At 30.7% G+C, this 23,669-nt stretch overlaps 1 protein-coding gene across 1 annotated transcript; it reads right to left on the minus strand.

The window, feature by feature from the left end:
- Nucleotides 1–1,635: 1,635 nt before the first annotated feature.
- Taldo (transaldolase) lies at nt 1,636–22,988 on the minus strand. Its single transcript, XM_076477948.1, has 8 exons — nt 22,818–22,988; nt 19,346–19,469; nt 15,013–15,120; nt 10,806–10,937; nt 4,740–4,800; nt 4,203–4,447; nt 2,802–2,869; nt 1,636–2,216 (listed from the first exon to the last, which is right to left on the minus strand). Exons 1-8 carry the CDS (start codon nt 22,882–22,884, stop codon nt 2,056–2,058), a joined length of 966 nt encoding a protein of 321 aa, XP_076334063.1. The 5' UTR covers nt 22,885–22,988; the 3' UTR covers nt 1,636–2,055.
- Nucleotides 22,989–23,669: the final 681 nt, after the last annotated feature.

Here is a 23,669-nt window from a genome sequence, read left to right on the forward strand (position 1 = left end):
TTAATGTGGTCCAAGAGAGCATCAGCTTCAATGGTAATGGAAACCATCACATGTTCTAAAATGGGCTCTTTGACAGCTGTGAGGAATTGTAAAGATGAGATCTTGAATGCATACACTAGAAACACTGGTGGACTTCATCCTTGTGAACTACCATTTCAACCAACATTGGTTTTGAATCAGAGTAAATAACTGTCCACATAGAGAAGCTCACACCATCTTCAGACATGAACCCAATTAATCACGCCTGGGACTTTTGCCAGCATGTAGTTTCAATCCACCCTGTAATCATAAACCAAATCTTCAAATGAATTTTGAAATGTGTATTTTAGGTAATCTTTTTGCAGAAGGAGTCCAACTTGTGAACGAAAAGTACCATAACGTGAGAATACAACAACTTTCCATAAATCAATACACAGCAACTCATCAGAAACTACACTAAAGTGAGGACAGTTCTCTTGAACACACATTATTCATAACATTTTCTACAATTTAAAATACAGGTCCTTGCATATATTGTAGGTCATGAACAATCTATTACTTGTATGTTCTGTTGTTGCAGTTATAGTATTACACTATTGATTAAAAGTTATTTTACATATAATTAAAAACAAACTTTTTAATGCAATATTTCTGAAGAACAAAACAAAGTTGCCATATAGCACCAGTATATTTAAACATTCTAATTTAATGAAGTTGTGATTAAAGTTTAACTAAACAGTAAAGTTATCTTTTTGTAGATTTATTTTATTGAATTCTAACCTAGCTCTTGATAAAAGTTTCTGATAAGAAATTGTTACACCACTGCTTCCACATTTCATTTAACATTTGTTTTCAAATTTGATAGTGCTGTTAGAAGTAGACATAACTCGTAATGCATGGCCAAAACCTCTCAGTTCAAACATTATAATAATTGAAAATGTAGGGCTATAGAAATAGTCTGGGGGAAAGAATATTCCCTTCTCCATAACTACAATTATTTTGTATGGTATTATGCAGAAGGTGGAGGGGGGGGATCTTTTAAAGATTGTGCTAGCCCTGTTCATAGGTGGCTCATTTACGAGTTGCAACTGTCTATCAAGTAGAACTCTGGCTCCCAGAGAGTTATGTATTTTACAAGTGGTCCCCTATAAACTGGGTCAGGAATGCTCCCAGGTCAGTTGCTTCACCAATGTCTTTCAGGCCAAGGAATAGTCGAATTGATTTATATGCAAGTGCTTGTGCAATATTTATTTTGAAATCATGGTAACCTTGTAAAGTTATGTTATTATTTTCACCACCATAATGAAATGAGAACTTTCATTCAAAAATCATACTAGACAACCTTTTATTTTTTACATTAGCTTTTTTAGTTTATGGAACTTAATGTATCTGAAACTACAAACACAGATTATTATTCAAAGTGAAAACTGTGTAAGTAATGTTCAAGTTATGTTGGATACTAGTATTTTATATTAAAGAAGTTTGTACAGCTAATGAAAATACTATACAAGGAAATGAAGGTAATCAATAAAAGACAAATTATAGCAATGTTAAGTTCTGTGGTGGTTCACCATAATTGTAACATTACATGGAACCAGTTTCTTTCAAAGGGAAAGTCTAATATTTTATTGTTAAAGTTTAATAACAGACAAAAGATGCATATTATGTGTTTTATTAAGTCCATCACCTTTTACATCATGAAATATTTCTAGTTTATTATTTATCTAGTGGTTGTGTATAGCCTGCTCTACTTAGAGCATTGAATAATAGTATAATTTAATCTTCAATAATTTTTGCACTATTTTAGGTATGAATGACTGGAGAGACCAAATTTCGTACTTCACAGTATAAACAAAATTATGCAGGAAAACAAATTTATGCCCTTTTTTTTCTATAAAATAAACAGCTTTTCAACAAATAAAACTTTAAGAAGCCAACAATAAAGTCTGGAAAAGGAAGGACTCGCATAAAAACTTCACTGCATCATTTTATCAAAAAGGTAACTTCTTCCCTCAATAAGCAGATATTGTGCTGAAAAGCCTATTTACTTTTATTTCAATGATCTTTCTTGCCTACTTATTTCATTCTTTCTCTTAAAATGTTTTCTAGTTTTCTGGTATCTGCAGCAAACTTGCGAATACCTTCTGATAACTTATCATTAGCCATTTGATCTTCGTTGAGTTCCCAACGGAATGTCTTCTCATCAACTTTTACTTTCTCGAGGTCTTCCTTTTTAGCTTATAAGAAAAAGAATGTGATTATTTATAATTAGTTGCATCCAATTATTAAACCTATTTCAAAGTACTGAAATGTTCCTATATATCAAAAAGCAACAGCCTTTCTGCCATCTACAACAAACCCACATGAATTCACTGCTTATTATGAAATAAGAGAAAATGCAAATGTATGTAATAATAATTATATATTTGATTGTTAACACAAGAGAGGGTAATGAAGTAGTGACTGTAGTATAGTCTGATGTTTTCTCCATGTGGTAATAATTAATCAAGGTTGCTTTTAAATAACATTGTTCAATGATTTCTGGGAAGAGAAACTTACAAAGATAGTGGTCATGTTAAGTTTAGTATATTTCTGCTACAATGGTCACATCAAAACTGATTGTACAACTTCAATTACTACATCCAAACATCCCAACAAAGTAAAGTATTCCTCAGCTGCAAGTTAGGTCCTCCCTTCAGTTATTTCATTTAGTTTTAAGCAAAACTCGAAATAAAATATATACATTAAAGTCAGAGGAGAAACTATTATAGAAAAAAACAAATTCAGAACAACATCTCAGATAGAGAATACATTATATTTACCAGACTGTTTAGTGAGGTGTGCATGAACTTCTTCAGTTGATTCAGCAAGTTCACCAAGAAGTTTGGGACTAAAACAGAAGGAAACAAGAATTACAGTTTTTTTAAAAGCACTTTATACATACACACCAATATGCTTCCAAAGACAAAGAAAGAAAAAAAAATTGCATTTCATACATCAGACTACTAAATTTGGTGAAAACTGATGTTAGAAGTTAGGATATGTGGTAAGGTTATAGTATTGAAATTGCAGTTTATTTTTATACAGCATTTGAATGATTGATGTTATTTGCATGAAGAAAATAAATAAATAAAAACATTTGTTCTGTTGTATCAGATATAATTAACCACGGACATTCTGGGGGGGGCATTGGTAGTAGTTATGTTTGAGTAACCTTAAATACTTAGTTATGTGATCAGATCACAGGTAAATGTGTGTCAAGTAAGCCTTAGGTTGTTCATAAGTCACATTTCCAAATATCTAGCTAACAGACACAGACATACAAGTTACTGTTATAAAAACTGTTCAAAACCTACAGCAAAGAGGTGAGAAGGGAGGAAGTTATAAAACAAGTTTAATTTCAGGTTAAATGATGCAAGTATACAGCTATATTACACTGCCTTCTTTTCAATTAGTTTTAGTGTTTTAACATGACTAACTTTTTTAAATCCCTAATGGCCTCACAAGGTGCTACTGTGCTTTATGAAAAGTAACTTATTTGATTAGGAGCTAAAATATTAAACAAAGTAGAGATATGTTCCAATGCAAAGATTTTATCTTCATTCTTTTGGAATAAATCCTACAACAAGAATACTCAATGTACACTATGGAAAGTTTCCAGTTTTATTATTAAAACGTTACAATAACTAAGCTAATTGAGTGATTAGTGCTAAAAGCATGTACATCACAGGTAATCTTTATTGTAAAGAGAGATTTTAGAGGTTTTTTTTTTTTCTTTAAGAGTACAACATGTAAACATAATTAATACGAATGAATTATCAATGCACTTTTCAAAAGTTTCTCAGTTAAAATGATATCATTTGATTCTTATTTTCAGAAGATACAAATGCAGTAAAGTAGAACATTGTTAATAGATCTAAATGTATATGAAGACCTCTATTTCAGAACCCTACAGAGTATTACTCTAGAATTTTCTACTACTAGCAATCTTAGATTGGTACTGTGAGGCAATACAGCAACAACCAACTCTGAGAATAAAAATGGAAATGATCAAATATGAACAATGAGAGACACACTAAAGCAAATATAATTCTAGTGATGACAACAGGTTTACAACTACTGAATAATAAAATGTGTAATAGTGATGTCTTACTTACTACCTAGTCCAAATAATAACAATTCAATTAACAACAAAATAAATTACAAGGATATTAAAAACATACCTGATTGTTAGAAAATCACAACCAGCTAAAGCTTTGACCTCACCAACATTACGGAAAGATGCCCCCATTACCACGGTGCTATAGTCAAACTTCTTGTAGTAATTGTAGATCTTTCTTACACTCTGTACCCCAGGGTCCTCTTCAGGTTCATAAGATTTTTTGTTGGTGTTTTGTACATACCAATCAAGAATACGTCCCACAAAAGGAGAGATGAGTGTGACACCAGCATCAGCACAACAAACAGCCTATGCAAGATCAAAATCTTATTGAAATTTATAGTCACTTTTAAGATCTTTGTTTCACTACCTGTGTAAGTTAGTCATTATTGCAGTAGCCTTAGCAGGCATGTAGTTATTTATTTAATACTAACCAAGAGTTGTCTTAGATAAATACAAGTTCACATGAAGATACCTTTTGTTCATTAAGTTAACCAACACCTAGTGCTTATTGGATTATATTGGTTATATTATGACATACAAAACTATTGTTTTTTTTACCCCTTATATATTTTAGAATATAAGGAAGCTGTTTACCTACCTGTACAAAATTAAATAACAGTGTCATATTACAGTGGATACCGTCTTCTTTTTCCAATACCCTAGAAGGAAGGGGGAAAAAAAACAAATAAATTAATAATTTATATTTACTAAAGAAAAAAAATTACACAAGTTTATTACACTTTGTGGCAAAACTGCAGTAAAATACTTAGCTTCCATATATAACCATTCATATTGTGCAATATCTAGACTGTTCTCTCATGTGGCATGTTTATAGTTCCAATAAATTGTACAAACATGTTTGTGTCTCAAGTGCTTCTAGTTAGCATCATTAAGCCATTTAGTTTGTGTTGGGTTTCACTGTGCTTCTGAAGGTTTAAGTTTGTTGTTGTTGTCATTGTTTTTTAAATAAAAACTGAATCCTTTTGACTGCTACTCACAATGATACTTCAGTTTGAAACAAGTTTGAAAATTTTCCAAAAACACCTGGCATTAAAAGGATTAATATGAAATGCTGGCTTAATTCTGGTACCATTAAGTGCAAATTCAGCAAGACTTGCAATAGAGTGAATGCAAGCAAGATACAAAAATAATGAAAGTAATTTATGAACTACAACTACAACACTTTGATTCCGATATCAATAATGTGGCAAGTGCAATGTACAATGAAGCAGAAGGCATATTAACATGTAAAAGAAGAGAAAATTTAACACCAACAATTTAAATTATGATTTTTTGGGGGATAGGTGGTAAAGAAGATCCTAACCATCACTGTTTTGTACTATGAAAAACTTTAGGTACTTAAACCCCCTAAGCTTAAATTCCATTTGAAATGTAAATTTAAGGAATACATTGTAATGCTTTTCAAATTTTAAGGATAAGTGCAAACAACCAACCTACAACCTGCAAGAACATCTTGCATTTTATTGCAACTGTTGGGAAAAATTCTAACGTTACAGAGGTTTCCTACAAGGTACCACTGCTGTTAACAAGGACTGGAAGCAACTGTACTGTAGCAGAGAACATGATCAAGATGGCTGCAAAAAATATATGGCAAACATCACACTTGGGGAAAAGACAACGGAAGCTATTGACAAAGTACCCATTTTGAATTATATTATTCAGCATCAATAAACATTTATGGTCAAAAATGGGACATACCAGCCATAGTTTCACTTATGTCAAATGCAGTACTCTTCATTCCAACTGGAAAGTGATGCTAACCTTCTTGGTGCATGTTAAGTATGAATATTCAGGGAAAGTACATGAAAAATGTTTTCTTTTGATTTCTGCCCACCAATACAACAAGAGAAGCCATTCAAAATAGAGAATAACTTTTTGAGGTAAAACACAGTGGACTTGAAACAGTGCATCATATTAGTATGAACAGCACTTCAGTAAAGATTGAAAGAATTGAGTTTATTTGCATACATCCAAACAGTTGTACCAACAGCAGTAGAAAGGCAATGTAGCATTTATCTAGAACAACTTAATCTCAAACTACCTACTAGCCTTAAATAAGTTCTGTCCAAGTCATCAAAAGATGCCCTACAACACACAGCATTTAAAAAACCCTTTGTGAAAAGATGAGAAAAGATCTCATGAAACTTTTCCCCCATACTGAAGTTTACCAGCTGTTACTGAGTAAAGTGCTTTGGTCAGTTCAAAGAGGTAGGTGAGGAGGTAAAGGTCTACCTGCATGTCAGTGACAGTCAAGAGTCTGATGCCTTGAACCAGATGCACATGTTCTCATGGCTTCCCAACTAGCATACTTGGCTTATAATTTTCAACAGGCTAAACCTTGTCTTGCAGGGAAAGCTGTCACCATGAGTGGTTTTAAGTCATTTTGGAGTCCTGGGCAAAATTCAGTAAATTGGGCCCCATAAAAATAGGGAAACTTAGATTCAAATGCATAACATCAGGGGTCCTTCTATGTGTATGGCTACAAACCAGTTGCCCAGTAGTCAAGATAACTTACAGCAGTCACAACCTAACTCCAAGCATGGGCTTTGTCACTGAAACTGGTCATTTTGTGCTTGTTTTAATTTTCACTCTATTACTTTTAACTTAGTAAGTGTATGTTTATGAAACTTGACAGATTATCAGTAAATATTGCAAGGCTTTCATACACAACACAATTTTTTATTATTATTATGCTTTTTTTTTTCTATTAAGTCTATTCTGTAAAATTAAGAATTAAATATAAGTTATGACAGCAGATTATAAAATATGTATGTAGTGTTACTATTCATAAACAAGTTCTTAAAACTTATATTTATTAAAACATAGATGTAAATAAAGCACACAATCTCTTCTAGTTATGATCTTTGTACTCATTGCTACTCGTCTTGGTTTGCTAAGCCAGAAGAACTTTCACATACGTAGAATGAGATTTTTTTAGGTTACACATGCAACAATAAACACACACACTTGAATAATGTAAAAAAACAAAAAACAACCAACAGAAAGAAGACAACTTAGATAATTTTATTGACATTCAACAGCTAAACTTTCCAGGTAAAATTAAAAATTTATATTTTCCAGAAACACCTAAAAACAACATCTTAAACGATTTTTTCAAAGAATTTTCTCACAAAACCATCAACATAATTTCACAAAACAGAAAACTAAAAAACAATCTTACAAAAAGAGACATTAATTCCATTAAAAACTTAAAACAAGACAAAAACATAAAAATTCTAAAAGCAGATAAAGGTAACGCTATAGTCATAATGAACACGAATGAATACATCCAAAAAATGAATAACATCTTATCAGACACGAACAAATTTAAACCAATACACATAAATCCAACAAAGACACGAGACGCAACTGAACAAATTACTACTAAAAATGAAAAAAAGCCAACACAATTTCACAAACACTTTATTCCTACCTACATAAAACCGACTCACGCACACCACAAATATATGGCATCCCCAAACCTCATAAACCAGATTGTCCATTAAGACAAATAATGTCCACATATGAATCGTTTAATTACAATCTTGGTAAATACATAGCATGAGCATTCTCCAAATATGTAACATCAGCCAGCTCATTCATCAAAGACTCTTTTAATTTCAAGTCTAATCTCAATCAATTTAATCATAAAGCCTTAATGACCAGTTTCGATGTTATATCCCTCGTTACAGAAGTTCCAACCACTGAAGCCTGCAAGATAGCCTTAGAACTCTATATCCGAGACCCTAACCCAACTATAGACATTCCCAGCAACCAATTAGCAACGCTCATAGAATTCACCACGATAAAGACAAACTTCATGTTCAACAACCACAACTATATACAAACAAATGGCCTAAGCATGGGCAACCCAGTATCACCAGTTCTAGCCAATATTTCTTTGACACAAGTTGAAACACAAGCAATTAACACAGCATTACATCCACCATTATACTGGTACAGATATGTAGATGACATGGTTGCAGGATTCAAATCTACAGAACACACACTTAATTTTTTCAATCACATTAACTTTATACATCCCAACATTAACTTCACATGTGAATAGGAAGAAAGCAATCAAATATGATTTCTTAACCTCAAAATTACAAGAACCGACACACAATTCAAAACAGAAATCCACAGAAAAATCACCCATACTGGACTATACATTCCTTGGGACTCAGCACATGAAACACAACAAAAACTCAACATACTAAGAAACCAAATAAACAACTATGCTTACCAGATAAAATTAACGATGAATTAGACAAAATAAAACAATACTTCATCAACATCAATAAGTTTTCTCCACAAACCGTAGAAAACATTATACACAGACACCTGGAGAAAAACCAAAATCAACCAAAAAAGGAAATATATCTCACAAATCAAAAATCATGAAACCATATACTGCTGCATACCATATATTTCTGACATCAGCAGACAAATAACAAACATTTGGCAAAAACTAGTAACAAAATATGACATTCCAGTTAAAGCCAAATTTATTCAAAAACCAGGCACAAAACTGAGGCCTATACTATGTAAAAACTATACTGACAAACACCACACCAACATTATTTATAAAATACAATGTGATAACTGCCACAACTTCTATATTGGAGAAACAAGTAGAAAAATGGAAACCAGATTCAAAGAACATAAAGAGTCACCTTCACATGTTTTCGAACACTGCAAGTCAAATAAACACAACATAACCATAGAAAACACTCAAATACTAAATAAAGAAACAAACATAAACAAACGCTAAATTAAAGAAGCCTTACTTATACAACAACTTAAACCCAAAATAAACCAATATAAGGGAATGCCTTTATACCTATATTAAAATAATAAAATAAATAAATTATATATTCAAACATCTAACACCGCCCTCTACATTCCAACACTCAGTTACACAACCCCTTCCAAACATGTGGTCAGCTTCCAGTCAGTTACCTCTTTATTTGTGAACCTGACGATGACCAAAGAAGGTCGAAACGTTGTTCGCTCTTTTGTGTAAAATATTTTCTCAACCCAAACGAGGCTAAAGACTTGACTTACCAACTCAAAGATTTATCTTCAAAAGAAAGAGAGGACACTGTTATATTTGAAATTAGCTGAGAAAATTACTAAAGGAACATTCTGAACTTCCAACAACTGATTGTTCACGTCAAATATAGAAGTAAATATATATATATATATATATATATATATATAAAGTGACCATTTCCAAAAATGGTAAGAGGTTTATCTTAGGCCACCATGTTTTATTTACTCAATGTTGTGGTAGCTCAGGAAATAGAAAAGAAAATGTTTATTTTATATCTCAGTTTATAAATATCAGTACATTTTATTTCCTAATTCGCAGAAAACTTTAAAAACTTTGCATTTTGACATCACAAACATCTAATTTGAACAAGTGCTCATTTGACATACCACATGACATAAACATTTATTTTTAAGTGTGTTTGTTTAATACTTACTTTTAAGTTAAGAAATTACATAATATAAATATGAAAATTTGAGTTACAGTATACAATTTGATACCAAATTTAAGAAGATAAATTCATAAAATAGTAGTTCAATAAAATTATGAATGCAAGTCAGCAAATGCAGTAACTTCTCTGGAAAGGTTTTATGTCCATAACAAAATGTTTTAAGTATGAACAGAGAGCTGTGGCAGAGCCAATTTGACCTCCAAGAACTTGACTCTTACTCAGACCATCCCAGTTTACTGCTTAATGATCAGAAAGAAATTGACTGGCCAGATTGTTGGAGATTTTAAAGCACACCTACAGGGGCTGCACAAGCAAAATAGGAAGTATTTCACAGAAACAGTATTTCAGTGGATCATAGGTTCACATGCAACCAGTGGCTGCAGTGAAGAGATCAGCACTGAACTTCTTCCAGAAGCAATGGACAATCTTGTACAACTTTCATCATGCAGGTATTAAAGCTGATATAAGCAAAGTTTGATAGATCTTTGGCCCCATGTATGGTATGAACATCTTGGATGCAGCTCAAAAGTACCTGCTGCCATTCCTAACAGAGATTTACAAGATTGAAAATTCAAAACCTGCAGAGCTGAAAAAAAAAAAAAAAAAAGAGCGAGTTGAACATGGAGCCCAATATGAACCAACTTGGAACCAAGTATTACCTCCTTGGAGTCTTATCAAAAGCAGTGGCATTTTGACAAAAGTTTTACCTAGTAGCAAGTGTGGAAGGATCAGTAAATGGTGTATTATATACGTATTGTTTCACTATTCATAAAGTACAAAGTTGTTCTACTTGCTAGTAGTATTTACAAATTAAATGAGCCAACTCCCATCAGTAAACATTCTTCCTTTACATACTTTAAATATAAATTAATTTGTAGTAACACTTAAAAACAGAGAAGTTTAATTTTGCAATATTGGTAAATAAATTGTTTTTATAGAGAAATCCTAGTTGTCTAATAAGGATCTTGGTTACACAAGGCTTAGCTGTTATAAAATAAATTATGCATGAACCAATAGGTTTAAAAATACAAAAGTCTTTATTAAAAATAAAAGAAAAATGGAGATGGCATGTCACCAGATAAAGTTATAACATGAACACAAGATTAGTTGTCCAAGTCTTAATATCTAACATGACATACTTGGCAGCCTGTATTCCTTCCCAGGTTGAAGCCAACTTTATAAGAATCCTCTCCTTCCCAATTCCTTCTTCTTCATAGAGCTGAATAATTTTTTTAGCCTTAAGTATAGATCCTTCTTTGTCAAAAGATAGCCTGGAAATGTTTTTAAAGAAGTGTTTTTACTTCATATATTTGTCAGTTCAATACATATCCCACAAAATCTTGATAAATTTTACTATAAAATAAAATTTAAGTAAATATAACAAAAGTTAATAACAACAACAATACAAACTTTTCTGAAAAAGTCCAACATTAACAATCAAACTTTAAGAGAATGTTGCATTCTTTTCAGAACCAAGATAATTTGTGTAAAATGAAACAAGCAAGTAGTTTTAGCAAAAGCTGTAATGAATTTAACATTTTGGAAAATAAATTTCAAAAAGGAACATCAGATACTTGAAACCTTCCATTGTCGAATTTAAAAACTCGTGCTGTCAACAAAACGTGCAATTAAAGTTTAACATCCTTTATTCATTGTACAGCATTTATCTCTTACCCACAATTCTCCAATCTCAAACACAATTTACTGCAGAAGCATCAAAGAATCTTACACAAAACTTTGCTTTTCTGTTACAATTTTATTAAAATTGTAATGATAATGAAAATTTAGTTACGGAGAGTTGGGAGAGAAAAGTATAAAACTCGGATACAATACCTACCTCTGAAATACAAACAAAAACCAAGAATACCTGAACTATGAAATAACCAAGAACCAATAAACATGAAAGAAATATAACTACAGAATACTCTAGACTAGAAGGAATATGTAGCCAAGTTGAGTAAAATTCAGAAACAGAAAATAACTTGCAGAAATAAGTTCAAGGGAGAACAAGAAGAGAAGAGCAGACTTATAAGCAAAAAAAAAAAAAAACTGGATCTAACTGAGAGGAAAAACTAGCAGTCTGCAAAGATTGGCTCCACGATGTGACGACCGTGAAACATGAGTATCTTAACACAAAAAATAAGAATAAAAAGAAATAGATAATCCCTTCCTGAAAGAACAATACATCTAAAAATAACTTACTTTATTTCAAGTATCTAATGTCATGCAAGAAGAAGCACACAAAAGCAATAAGTACCTGTTAACACATTATACTGTCCACTTCCAGATGGCAATACCTTCTTGTAGAGTCCCAACATAGAGAGTAGAATTTATTTTATTATTGGTCAAAGACAAAAACATCAGTATGCAATATGACCCAAAATTATTCATAGTTCTTGTCATCCTGGAATTGGTTAACAATGGGATGTTTGGCAGTCATATGGGACTGATTCCACTGAGCCTGGAGAATAACCATAGGCAATGTATGGAATCTTCAAAATGCAGACACAGTGATGGGGGTAAAATAAAAGTTCAGATTTGATCCTAGGCTCATCTGTAAAATGTTTACTAAAATCTTTACAGAGACCAGAAAGCTAAATACATGGCTAAATGTGACGAGACATAATTTCAAATGTATGCTTAAGTAAATGAGAATAGAATAAAACACAAATGATAAGCTCACAAACCAAATTATTAATATAGACAGAACAAGATATGTGTAACAAGAACAGTTGAGACAAATAAAGTAGATTCCTTAATTTTTGTTCTTGCAGAATAGAAATAAGAGCTACATGAATTCTGAGAAATCATTCATTCAACATTTTCAGAAAAAAAAAAAAAAAAAAGTGAATAAGTTAAAACTTGAAAGAAGAAACAAGGCAACTAAAGACCAGAGTTAAATCCCTGTAAAAAACCAAAATCAAAAGTATTCATGTGAAATGTAAAAGTTTAGAACCTAAGAAAAAAAAATACTGGTGGCAAATGTACAACTACTGTGGCGAACAAAAGTGGCCAAGAGAGCTGCTTCTATTGGAGATTAAAGAACCGAAAAGCCCTGAACATGAAAAAGATGCATACACAAATAAACTTGAAAAGAAAAAAAAAAGCTGTCAACAAATTGGAGGAAAAATTTCTCAAGTATGAAGCCTAAAAGATAAATGGACAAGACTGGTATACTGCAAAGGAAGAGAGAAAGTACTATAACACAACAATGTTTAAGTTACCCTATTAAAAAAACAAAAACAAACCAGCTTCACTAACAAAAGGCTACCTAACAGCTTCTTATGAAAGTACAAAAGACAAACATCCTTGTTAAATATATGAGAATTAACAGAATAAACACCTTAAGATAGATGAGAGGAGCAAAAACTACAGGAGTAGACTAGCATGAGGCAATTACAACTGTACCATGTAACCAACTTACTTTGACCAATAACAAAAAAAGAAGAAAAAAAGAAGAGTGCATGCATAGAAAAATCTCCCAAGATAGATTCAAAACACCCTTTGCTGACAAAGCTAGAACCCAGTAAAACTTTAGCAGATGCAATGCTGCCATGAGTGAATCACACCTAGAATAAATGCACTATTAGCTTGGCACAAAAACTTGAAAATAAGCTTTAGCCAAAGGTAAATAACAGTAACAATAAAAGGTTCAATAAAAGGGTCAAGAGATAACTTCCATGATGGGACAAGATCCCATTCACAGCATCTTAAATCTCTTTTGTACTCAGAGTTTTTGGTTATTAAGAGGCAAAATAACATCAAGTTTTGAAAAACTAATCTATTCTTTAAATTACCTCAGAGAATTTATGAAGAACATTTTGAGATTTTAAAACTTCTAACATAAGATTTATTAACATTTGAGATAAAAAAAGAATTAACATTGAAACTGCTAGCCTAATCTTTCAACTCCTTCCCTGCTGAAATTATCATCAAGAAAATGAAAGTTAGTTTCTCACCAAACTAGTCTGTTATGGATGAATAATAAACAATAAGTCTCGTAACTTTTTATTCATCCAAAGCATTTTGTTTTAGCTCAAATTGTATGAAGAGAGAACCAGAGTGGCCAGGTCAAGAACTCCAAATTTCAACTGCACATGTTTAGCTTTACAAATTTGTTTTTGAAGCTAACAAATTCTTAAATATCTTCTTAAATCTGAAATCATTTTTTCTTGCAGTCTATTTGCCATAAATTTACTAGACAAGGAAAATTTAAATGTACATTTGATGATAATAAAGTTTTAAATTAGTAATGGTTTTCTATTATTGGGAAGCTACAGAAAGATAATAAAAGGTAATAAGTTTTTCTCAGTGTTTATTTTCCATTTAGAAGAATTCGTAGATTTTGTAACCCGAGACTACTGTGAACAAGCACTGTATTTTGCCCTCAGGCAAAGGTAATAACAAGGTCAGTTATGAACACATGAAGGTAAATTAGTAAAATGACTACAAGTCTTTCAAAATAGCTGAATATTTACATTAGTTTTAATTCCTTACTTAAATTTTATTATAATATTTCTTTCACCAAAGTGGCTTGTTACATTATGTCATTGGGCCTAATACAGTATATGCAGAAAAAACCAGTTTTCAGATCAGCAACTACTGGGGGTCATGCACAATGGCATAGTAAATAGCTAAATATAGTTATTTATTATTAATTATAAATTGAAAAAAAAAAAATTAAAAAAGGTTCCACAGTCACCAAGCCATTTGTTTGAAGATTCAGATATGATGACTTAAGATGCTAATTTCCTTTTTATCTTTTTAAATATATCAAAGAAGGTCAGAGGTGGCATTATACCAATTACCAGATTGTAGGTGGCCAAGTAACATGAATCACTGGAATTGCCACAAATAGAAGACATGATACTCAAAACAGGAAATGCATGTGACAGAAGGAAGATTATCCAAAACTTAAGTAATTACAAAGCCAAATGAGATGGGCAAAGGGATTCTTAGAGTATTAATATCAAATGAATGAGATTATGTAAGCACAAGAAAACTTGGACTCATGAACAATCCATCCCAGAGAAAGGTAACTCTGAAGCAAATTAAATACAAAAAACAATGACCAATAGCGAGTGTCTGTAGAAGAGTAGGTAGTGGTTTGGCTACATCAGTTAAAAACTGAGAAAGTGATTCATGCTCTACAACATTTTAAAAAAATTTTCAAAATTTGTTAGTCATGTTTTACTTACAAAGTGAAAATAAAAAGAATGGCTTTGGGTTATTTTAAAAATAAACCTACTTTATCTACCCCGAGCATTGTGAACTTTCATTATGAAAGTGTTTAGCATAGGTAATACCAGTCTTACCCTCCTCATACATTCATAAATTCTGACTTACCTTGCATCTACTTCAGTAGAAACCCTTCCAGGAATTATCTTCAAGATTTCACAACCAAATAAAACAAACAGTTTATCCATAGCTATTGACAGTTGTTCATCAAATGATCTGTAAAAGAAGAACCCCTTATACCACAAAATTTAAACTTATTGAACATACAAGTCATCTTGAATCTCTTTGAGACAAAGGTTTAAAATATTGTAATTAATGCTAGGTACCATAACTAGAAATTGTACCAACAAGTAAATTGGATATAAAACATACTGAAGAATGTCTTACAGCTTACAAGAAGTTAATGCAAATGAAAAAATTTGATTTATCAGAAATAAACTACATAAAATGTGATGTACAAATACATACACAATAGTAAAAAAGAAACTGTGCATAATATCACCACTGTGAAGTAATTAAAATATATTGAAATACTGAAAAACAGTATACAAAGGTTGGAATAAAACTGCAAAGAAAAGTACATCATGAAACGACTGAAAATCAAGATATGTCACCAGTCATACAAAGAAAGCTGTATTTGCATGTACATGATTCAGAATTAATCTACAAATATTTACTATCTCCTGAAGTTTGGCTACTGTTGCATTAACACAAAGGATATAAAATAATCTCAGACTTACAAAAAATGTGTGAGCAATATATTGTTCAATAAAAACTTTAGTTACTTAAAAATATTTTAACCCAACAAAACAAATGTATTTTGTGTGAAGTATTTACTTTAGAAGACCTTTAACAAAAAATATTTTTATATCAATAGTTCCTTATGAAAAACAAAAATAAAATCATTCACTCCATTGTTAGAAAACCCAATATTTTAATCCACATGGTAAGTGTGTTATAAAGTCAACACAGACAGACGAAAGAACCTTGTAAACCCAAATGGGTAGCTCAACTTCACTATAAACAAATGTGCATTGGGCCCCATATTAGAGAAGTAATGTGGCAAGAATGAGTTGGTTATAATTGAAAAAATAAAAACAGAAAAGAAATCTAGGTGTTGCTAAAAGTATTTGAATGAAGGATAGAGAGTTATTTGATCTGATAAAATCAGTGTAAAGTGATGTTTGCATGAAGGATAAACAACACTTTCCCAAAATAACACGGTATCCCTTCCTATCGTACCCACTAACTAGTTTTCTTGAAACCAGTTCAAGGATACAAGCCACATTTAAAAGATTAGTTTGAGATTATTGTAAACTAGTTTTAAAATCTATTTTATATACATCACTTTAAAGAAGAAAAAATAAAAGAAATAGATTTTAATTTTTAAATGGGGTTAGCCTCAATAGCACATGCTATATTTATACATGTACTTTGACTTGTCCTTTCAAAAACTTGTTTTTTTGGGTAAGAAACTAACCAATTGACATAGGTAAAGTTATGAGAAAGGTATATTAGAGTATTAAAACCTAACAATAAGGATATTAATCTGAACTACAAAACATATGTGCATTTCTAAGTTAAAATTTTACAAGTTACTTTGATTCAGCCTCTAAACACAAGTTGGTCAGTTTTGTTTTATTTAGCATGGGGGTTAAAAGTTAAAGCCAAGAATTTTCCAAATGTAGAATTGCAAAATAACTACAGCTTCCTTACCAATATACATCTGGGATAGTTAAAATAATTAATTCTGTAAAAATTAATTAATTTTATTGAGAATATAATTCATGGTAGTTTCACTTCAAGATGGACAAGAAAATGTTTTTAGATGAAACTTTAATTTAACAAATTTCATAATAAAACAAACTATTCAGTTTAAAAATTAAAATTTAGGAGAAATAAACAATGGAAATGTTTTAAAAATTAAATCCAACCTAAATTAAAAACTTTGTATTTACAATGAAATAGATTAACATTTATTCCTACTCAGTAATTGAAACAACTTTTCTTTGCAAAATATTATATTTTGAAAAGTTTGACATTTATCCATGCAAGATGTATTTCACAGGAAACTTGTGGTGCCTATCAAAATCAAGACAAAAAACACAAGCAACTTCCATACATGTGCCAGCCTAATTAAAGAGGTGCAAGAGATAATTCAACAGAAGCTTTAGTTTCACTACACTTAAATTAAACCTAATAAAAAAATACTGGACACAAAAATCTCTCTTAATAGAGCATGAAATTAACACCTTTTTTTTCACACACCTGAAATGTGTTCAAATAAAAAGTTACTTATGGCCAGTGATTTTAATCAATCCTGAAATCAAAATGTTACAAAAGAAAACATGACAATATGCTTATACAGGTGATAAACACCACACAGATTTTTTATTATTATTACTATAATCCAAGTTTTGTAAACAATAAAGTACCAGCTAGAATTAATTTATGTTATTTGCATAATAAGCAGTATTAGCAATCAGATCAACTAGTCAATGAATGATTCACAATACTTATGATTCACTACAACAACATGGGAGTTAAGAATAATACATTCTGATACATGTACATGTCCTGTTGCTTCACAAGAACAGCTTTATCACTGGATTTTCCACATTTTGCAAGTCATTTTTAACACACCTAGTTACCGAATGAAAAGGAAAGTTATTTTTTAACTAAGACATACTTTAACCTATATATTGTCTTTATAAATAACATTTCATAAAAAAACCTTTCAACTACATTAATATAAAGCAGTTGAAATGCACTGACTACACATTGCATCTTTTTAGATACAATTACGAGTAATTTACAAAAGGTCAAGGAAATCACCTTTAGAATCCTGTCTACATGTACATTTATGTGTTCCTCCTTAGACATCAGGTTATTTCTCAACTAGTGTTAATAGTACCACAAAGTTGAACCAGCTGAATACACATAAGCTATTTTCATGCTTAAAAGTCAGTAAAACAAATATTTGCTAGAACATTTTTAGAAATATATTTCATGCATATATCAAAAGTAATAACAAACATACCAGTTCAAATACATAACATATATCAATAGTGTACAAAAACATTTTAAAAAGTGAAAGACAAAGAAAAAAGATATACCGGTATCAAACCTCAATTTGCATTACAATGAAGTATGTAGAGCAGTTAGCAATTAATGTAACTTGTCACTATCACAAGCAGTATGGCTAGACAATAAATTGAATTCGTTATTAGTTACTGGGATCATTAATTTAATCACATTCAACAAAACTTTTTTTTTGTTTTTGTAATGAGACTAACAAATAAAATAAAGACAACAGATTAGGCTCAACAACCTTGAATTCATTAAAAATGAAAAGTCATAATGTCAATATTTCAGACAGTTGAACAGTTAGAATAATTATAACCAATAGCAAGTTAGAAAGACCAATTTAATTGCATTTTTAACTGATCCCCCTTTCTTTTCTTTTTTTACAAGAAACAACCCAACATGATTGATGCTCATAAATCAGAGTTACTGAGCCAGAGCTACCAGCACATTATTCCCCTTTTAAAATGGTTTAGATTAAAAAGTAAAAGATTTTTTAAACTAAAAATATCCAGCATTAAATGTACTGAAGTCAAGTTAAAAACAAACAACTTAGAATCAAGTTTGTGCTGAAATGAGAAACTCTTGCAAGTATTTTTTAAGAGAAAAACTAAAAATGGTATCCTACAAAGTAAAATGTCCACCATGTTTCTTTAGCTTGTTTCATGGAAACAAGCCAAGTGTTCTAAGATTAGAAACAAATTTTATTTTAATGTTCTTATAACAAAAATATGACATTTGGTATCAAGGACAACACACAATTTACAGATTTTTTATTGTGAAATCTTATTTAAACACCTATGATTTTTTCCCTTCCAGTTTGCTGAAAGACAAACATATCCAGCAAACTGAAATGTGTATTATTATTTACTGCTTACACTAAGAACAAACTTCCACAATTACAATTTTTAAAATATTTTCTTTAGCCCTAATGTTAGGACTTCCATAATATAAAAATGCATAAATATTTGATAAGAGAAGCATTCAGTAGACCACATAACTCTGCCACCTAGCACTAATTCTATTTGACTCAATAGATACAAAAATAAGAAATACTGTACACATGTACACCAATTTATCAAAATCCAATAATAATAATTTTTGACTGAATCATACAACAAAGAGTATGGTTAAAAAAAAATTAAAAAATGTCACCATATTGACAGATAGGAAATTTTTTCCATGATCTTTCAAAACTAAATCACTTCTAAGTTTAGGCAAGTTTAGTCACAGTCCAAATGCAAACAAACTTAAATCCAAAGTCATTCAACAAGTTAAGAAATCTTGCTAACACACACAGGAGTTTCTTTTTCTGCCATAATTACTGATAGCCTAAATAAAATTTATCAGCACTCACTTTCCATGACTCTTCCCATAGTCCAGAGCCTTTTCAATGAGAATCTGGTACTGAGGGAGAGTAGAAGCTTGTAGAATCAGAGAAGGATTAGTGGTGGCATCAGTTGGTTTGTACTGCTTCATCGCTAGAGAAAAGAGATTTGATGTTACATTAATGTACTGTATAGATACTAGCTAGAGAACTATGTTACAAGTCTAAGAATTACTTTACGTTGAAATATGTTTTATTACATTTGCAGCAAATCCATCAAAACAAATGTAATCACATAGGTGGAAATACTAATGTAAGGATAACTTGTTCATCAAAATGGTGTTTAAATACTTCTTTAAATAAGCCATCAAAACTTTACAATAATATTCAACATTTTATAATAGTATTTATGTAATGACAGTGTTGCAAGTTCAGGGAATGCCTGTAAATATTATAACAAGTTTGAATTTCTTGTTCTCAGTTATTTAATTACATAACTCAAAAATAAAAACAGTGATATCAAACAATTTCAATGTGGTGACAGTTTCTAGGTATACAGTTTTATAAGTATTATTAATAACTAGTAATAATTAAAAACAAACAAACAAGCAATAATTCCCCTTGGAGTTAGTTTTCTTTCAAAAATTTGGTGTTCCTTTAAGAAGCTTTAATACAGGGTGAAACAGAAAGTATCATCCATTAATAGATAAACAATAAATATTACAGTACTTACAAGTTTGTTGTAAATACAACTTTCTTACTGCATTAAAAAACAAGTTAAAAAATTTGAAAATAAAGTAAATGTAGGGATGGCTAAAAATAAATGCAAACAATATACAGGGATGGTATTTGCATCAACTATACATAATAACACAGACAAGAATTAACATAAACCAATATATATAACAATTAATTCAAACTGAGTTTTCATATCCTCTTTTGCCTGTTAACATTCTACTACATTGTGTGCCTGTGTTACTACATATGGACGATGCAAATGCCAATCCTAAAATTTACTCTCTTTTTTTTTTAATAGTTTTTTCTTTACTAAATTTGTTAACTATTTCTATTAAAAAATTTATACATGAAACTCCTTTTATAAACTTCAATCATGCATAGCAGAGAATGTTCTCTCGATCTATATTTCCAAAACTCAAAATATACTTCGAAAGCAAATCTAAGCTTTCAGTTTGAAACTAAAAATAACAAAAACCTAGTAACAATTTTGACCTATTGCTAAGGTTAGATATATATATAGTCATTATTTAAAAAAAACTTTATTTAGTGCACACAAAAACCAAACAGAAAGCTTCCTGAAATATTACTAAAATCAAGCCATTATTTATATCAAAAGTTTTTATCTGTATTTTTAATACTCATACTGATAAATCTCAAGATTGCAATCTTTGCCAAGTTAATCCTTAGTGTGGTATAAAAAGTGATTACTTACTGTATGTTATACATTTGATTTACATGCATGATGTAGAAAAATATAAGAAACCATATTAACCTTAGCAACAAAACACTCCAAAGAACAGAACAAAACAGAGTATACAGTGTGTGTGTGTGTTTCCAAACTATCATAATATTATACAGAGTTATACAGATTGAAAAATTTGGAATAGAATCTCAATCATATTAACATGCAACAGGTTGTAAAAGCTTTAGTTTATAAGGTATACTATATCTTTTGTCAGATTATTTACACTGTTTTTTTCTGTAATATAAACAAAGAGAAAAATTTAAATATGTATAATATCATCATTCAAAATCAAGTTTTTAATCAAATAGCAGTTTTGTTTAGTAATATTAAAAGACAAACTTTACAACACTTAACCAAAAAAAAAAGTATATCAATGGTAGTTAGGGAAAGATTAGTTAAATCTGAATGTAAAGTTGTTGGATGAGACAGCAAAACTAGTTATTAACACAGTCCAGTTTAACTTGGACTTGTTACTTGTGGTGACTAACTTACTAGGAATTCAAATGGCTTAATTACAATATATACAAGGTAATGCATGGGTACATATTAGAACCACACATTTCACATAGCTGAGAACCCACTGACTAGCGTAATGGATAAAAAGGATCTTGGATAGATAAGCAACATCAATCAATAGAGTAGCAGTTCATTTCCAGTACTAAAGCTAGTAGAATTTCAGGAGGAATTCCATAGACACAGATTACAAAACAAAAACAAAAAACCTCTCTATTATACATGAGTACAGTGTACAGTTCTGGTCTCCTTCACCCAAGAAAGTATATTTATTGAAAAGGATTCAGAGTAGCACTTCTAGATTGATTATGGTAAAGGAAGAATTATCTTACAAGATTGCTCAAGGAGTAATAATAGTAATATACATATTTTAATTTCTCTTTCAGCTATCCCTAAATAAATAAAAAAAGACATGTTTAAAAGGTAATAAACAAAGAGGACACAAGTTTAAGATTTGAAAAATGGAGGCTAGACTTCAGTTAAGACAGTTTTATCTTTTTAACAGGGTGATTTGCTTATGAAACAGTAGCAGTGGAGGTTGGCACTTTATACAAGTTTAATATTAGGAAGTGTGGTGATTTAATTTCTTGTCACTTTTCTCTAGTATTGGAATTCAAAAAATAAAGAGCTCTTGTATGTATGAGTAAAGAAGGATCTGGGACAGTAGATTAAATAGCAAAGTTTCTTGATGGAGCAAAGAATATGAAAAACTTCTTAACCTTGGATCTAGATGTCTTAGAAAATTAAAAAAAAACACTATGAATAATTATCAGAAATCTTAAACTTAATAAAATTAATAACTATCATAAAGTCAAACTTACAGCATGCAACGTTGTTGCAAAACATTATTTGCAGAGGGGAAAGAAATTGCATTACTTGTATATAAATTCTGAACAAAGCAGTATACTTACATAGATCAGTACTAAACATGTTTAGCAATGAACATTTCAGTGAATAAGCTGCAATTAATGTTAAAAAAAAGAACACAGTAAAAGTTTAAATAATACCTCCAATATACAAAATAAAATTACAAAACACTTGAAATCTGCACATTTCGTATTTTAATTGAAATTGCAGAAATTAACCTTACACCAAATTATACATACAAATATACACTAAAAGAAACAAGCATGCAACGCAAATAAAATAGTAAAATACACTTATTCTTTATTCATCCAGTTAAAAAGGAAAAACTTCACAAATTAATAACTCGCAAATATATATATCGACTTGTAATTAAATTAGTAACAAATCAAATTAGCTGATATCAGTAACCTTTTATCACAGTATATTATTCATCTTAATATTAATAATCTCCACTGAAAATGTTTACATTTTAATTATTTTTATGGGCTTATTCAGTTATTGACAGCATTATGAATACGGCGACAGTTGAAATTTACACTAGCACTTCATTATTTGTCTTACTCTCCGTTGTGTCTCTCCCATAAGCAATAAAGTTTTTCATACATTTAAAATATATATATAATTTTTGATAATATTCACCTTCAAAATCACCAGTATCAGCCACCACAACTGTATGCTCCTTGAGTTGTTCCAAAGAAAACGCCATCTTTAACTTCTTACCAACGCGTTCTGACACAATATGATTTTGCACAGGAATTTATTGATTGCATGAAGAAATAAGTACCTATACTTTGAAACCGGCTTGTGTAACTAAAGGTGTTTAGCGCCCTCTTTATTGTGTTATAGAAACATGAAATTTAGGGCAAGATAGGTCAGACAGCACTCAAGAACTTATCAAACACATAGCTGAAAAAACCCACACACGAAAGTTTCGATATTTAATCAAAATTTAAAAACATTCGGGTAGTTTTTGTTTCAAATATGTCATGGTGAACTAGATCTGATTTCTCAAAACGTTCAAATTACCAAGTTTCATATTTTCTCGACATCACTGATTATTTTCTGATTATTCTTTTTGTCGTAAGTTGTTTCTTAGTATCATACATATATGGTGTGTCTGCGAAATTACAACGCTAGAAACCGGGTTTCGAAACCCCTGGTGAGCAGATTGCAGATAACCTATTGTGTAGCTTTGTGTTTAACTACAAACAGATATGTACAGCGGTAAGTCTACGGATTTACAACGCTAAAATTAGGGATTTTATTCCCCTTGGTGAACTCACCAGATAACCCAATGTAGCTTTGCTACAAGAAAACACACAAAAAATATATATATATTCGTAATCATGGAATACAGAGTTAAAATTTAATAATCATTTAAACAATGCAGTAATATTAGTAAAATGCAAAAAAAAGCCTTTGTAAAACTATCTATCTGTCAATAAGAGCCAAATCCATTTCCTGATACAACATTTCTCTTCCACCTCGTAA

This window comes from Tachypleus tridentatus, chromosome 13, assembly GCF_004210375.1.
Source record: "Tachypleus tridentatus isolate NWPU-2018 chromosome 13, ASM421037v1, whole genome shotgun sequence".
In the NCBI taxonomy this organism is placed as follows: Eukaryota; Metazoa; Arthropoda; class Merostomata; order Xiphosura; family Limulidae; genus Tachypleus; species Tachypleus tridentatus.

What these genes read in the sequence shown, in the direction of transcription:
- Taldo (XM_076477948.1), bottom strand. Translation starts at nt 22,884, where the DNA reads ATGGCGTTTTCTTTGGAACAACTCAAGGAGCATACAGTTGTGGTGGCT. An exon ending in GAAGGAATACAGGCTGCCAA is followed by an intron (nt 4,801 to 10,805) that starts GTATGTCATGTT and finishes CCTTCCTTCTAG; the next exon opens with GGTATTGGAAAAAGAAGACG. An exon ending in TGTTATTTAATTTTGTACAG is followed by an intron (nt 4,448 to 4,739) that starts GTAGGTAAACAG and finishes GATCTTGCATAG; the next exon opens with GCTGTTTGTTGTGCTGATGC.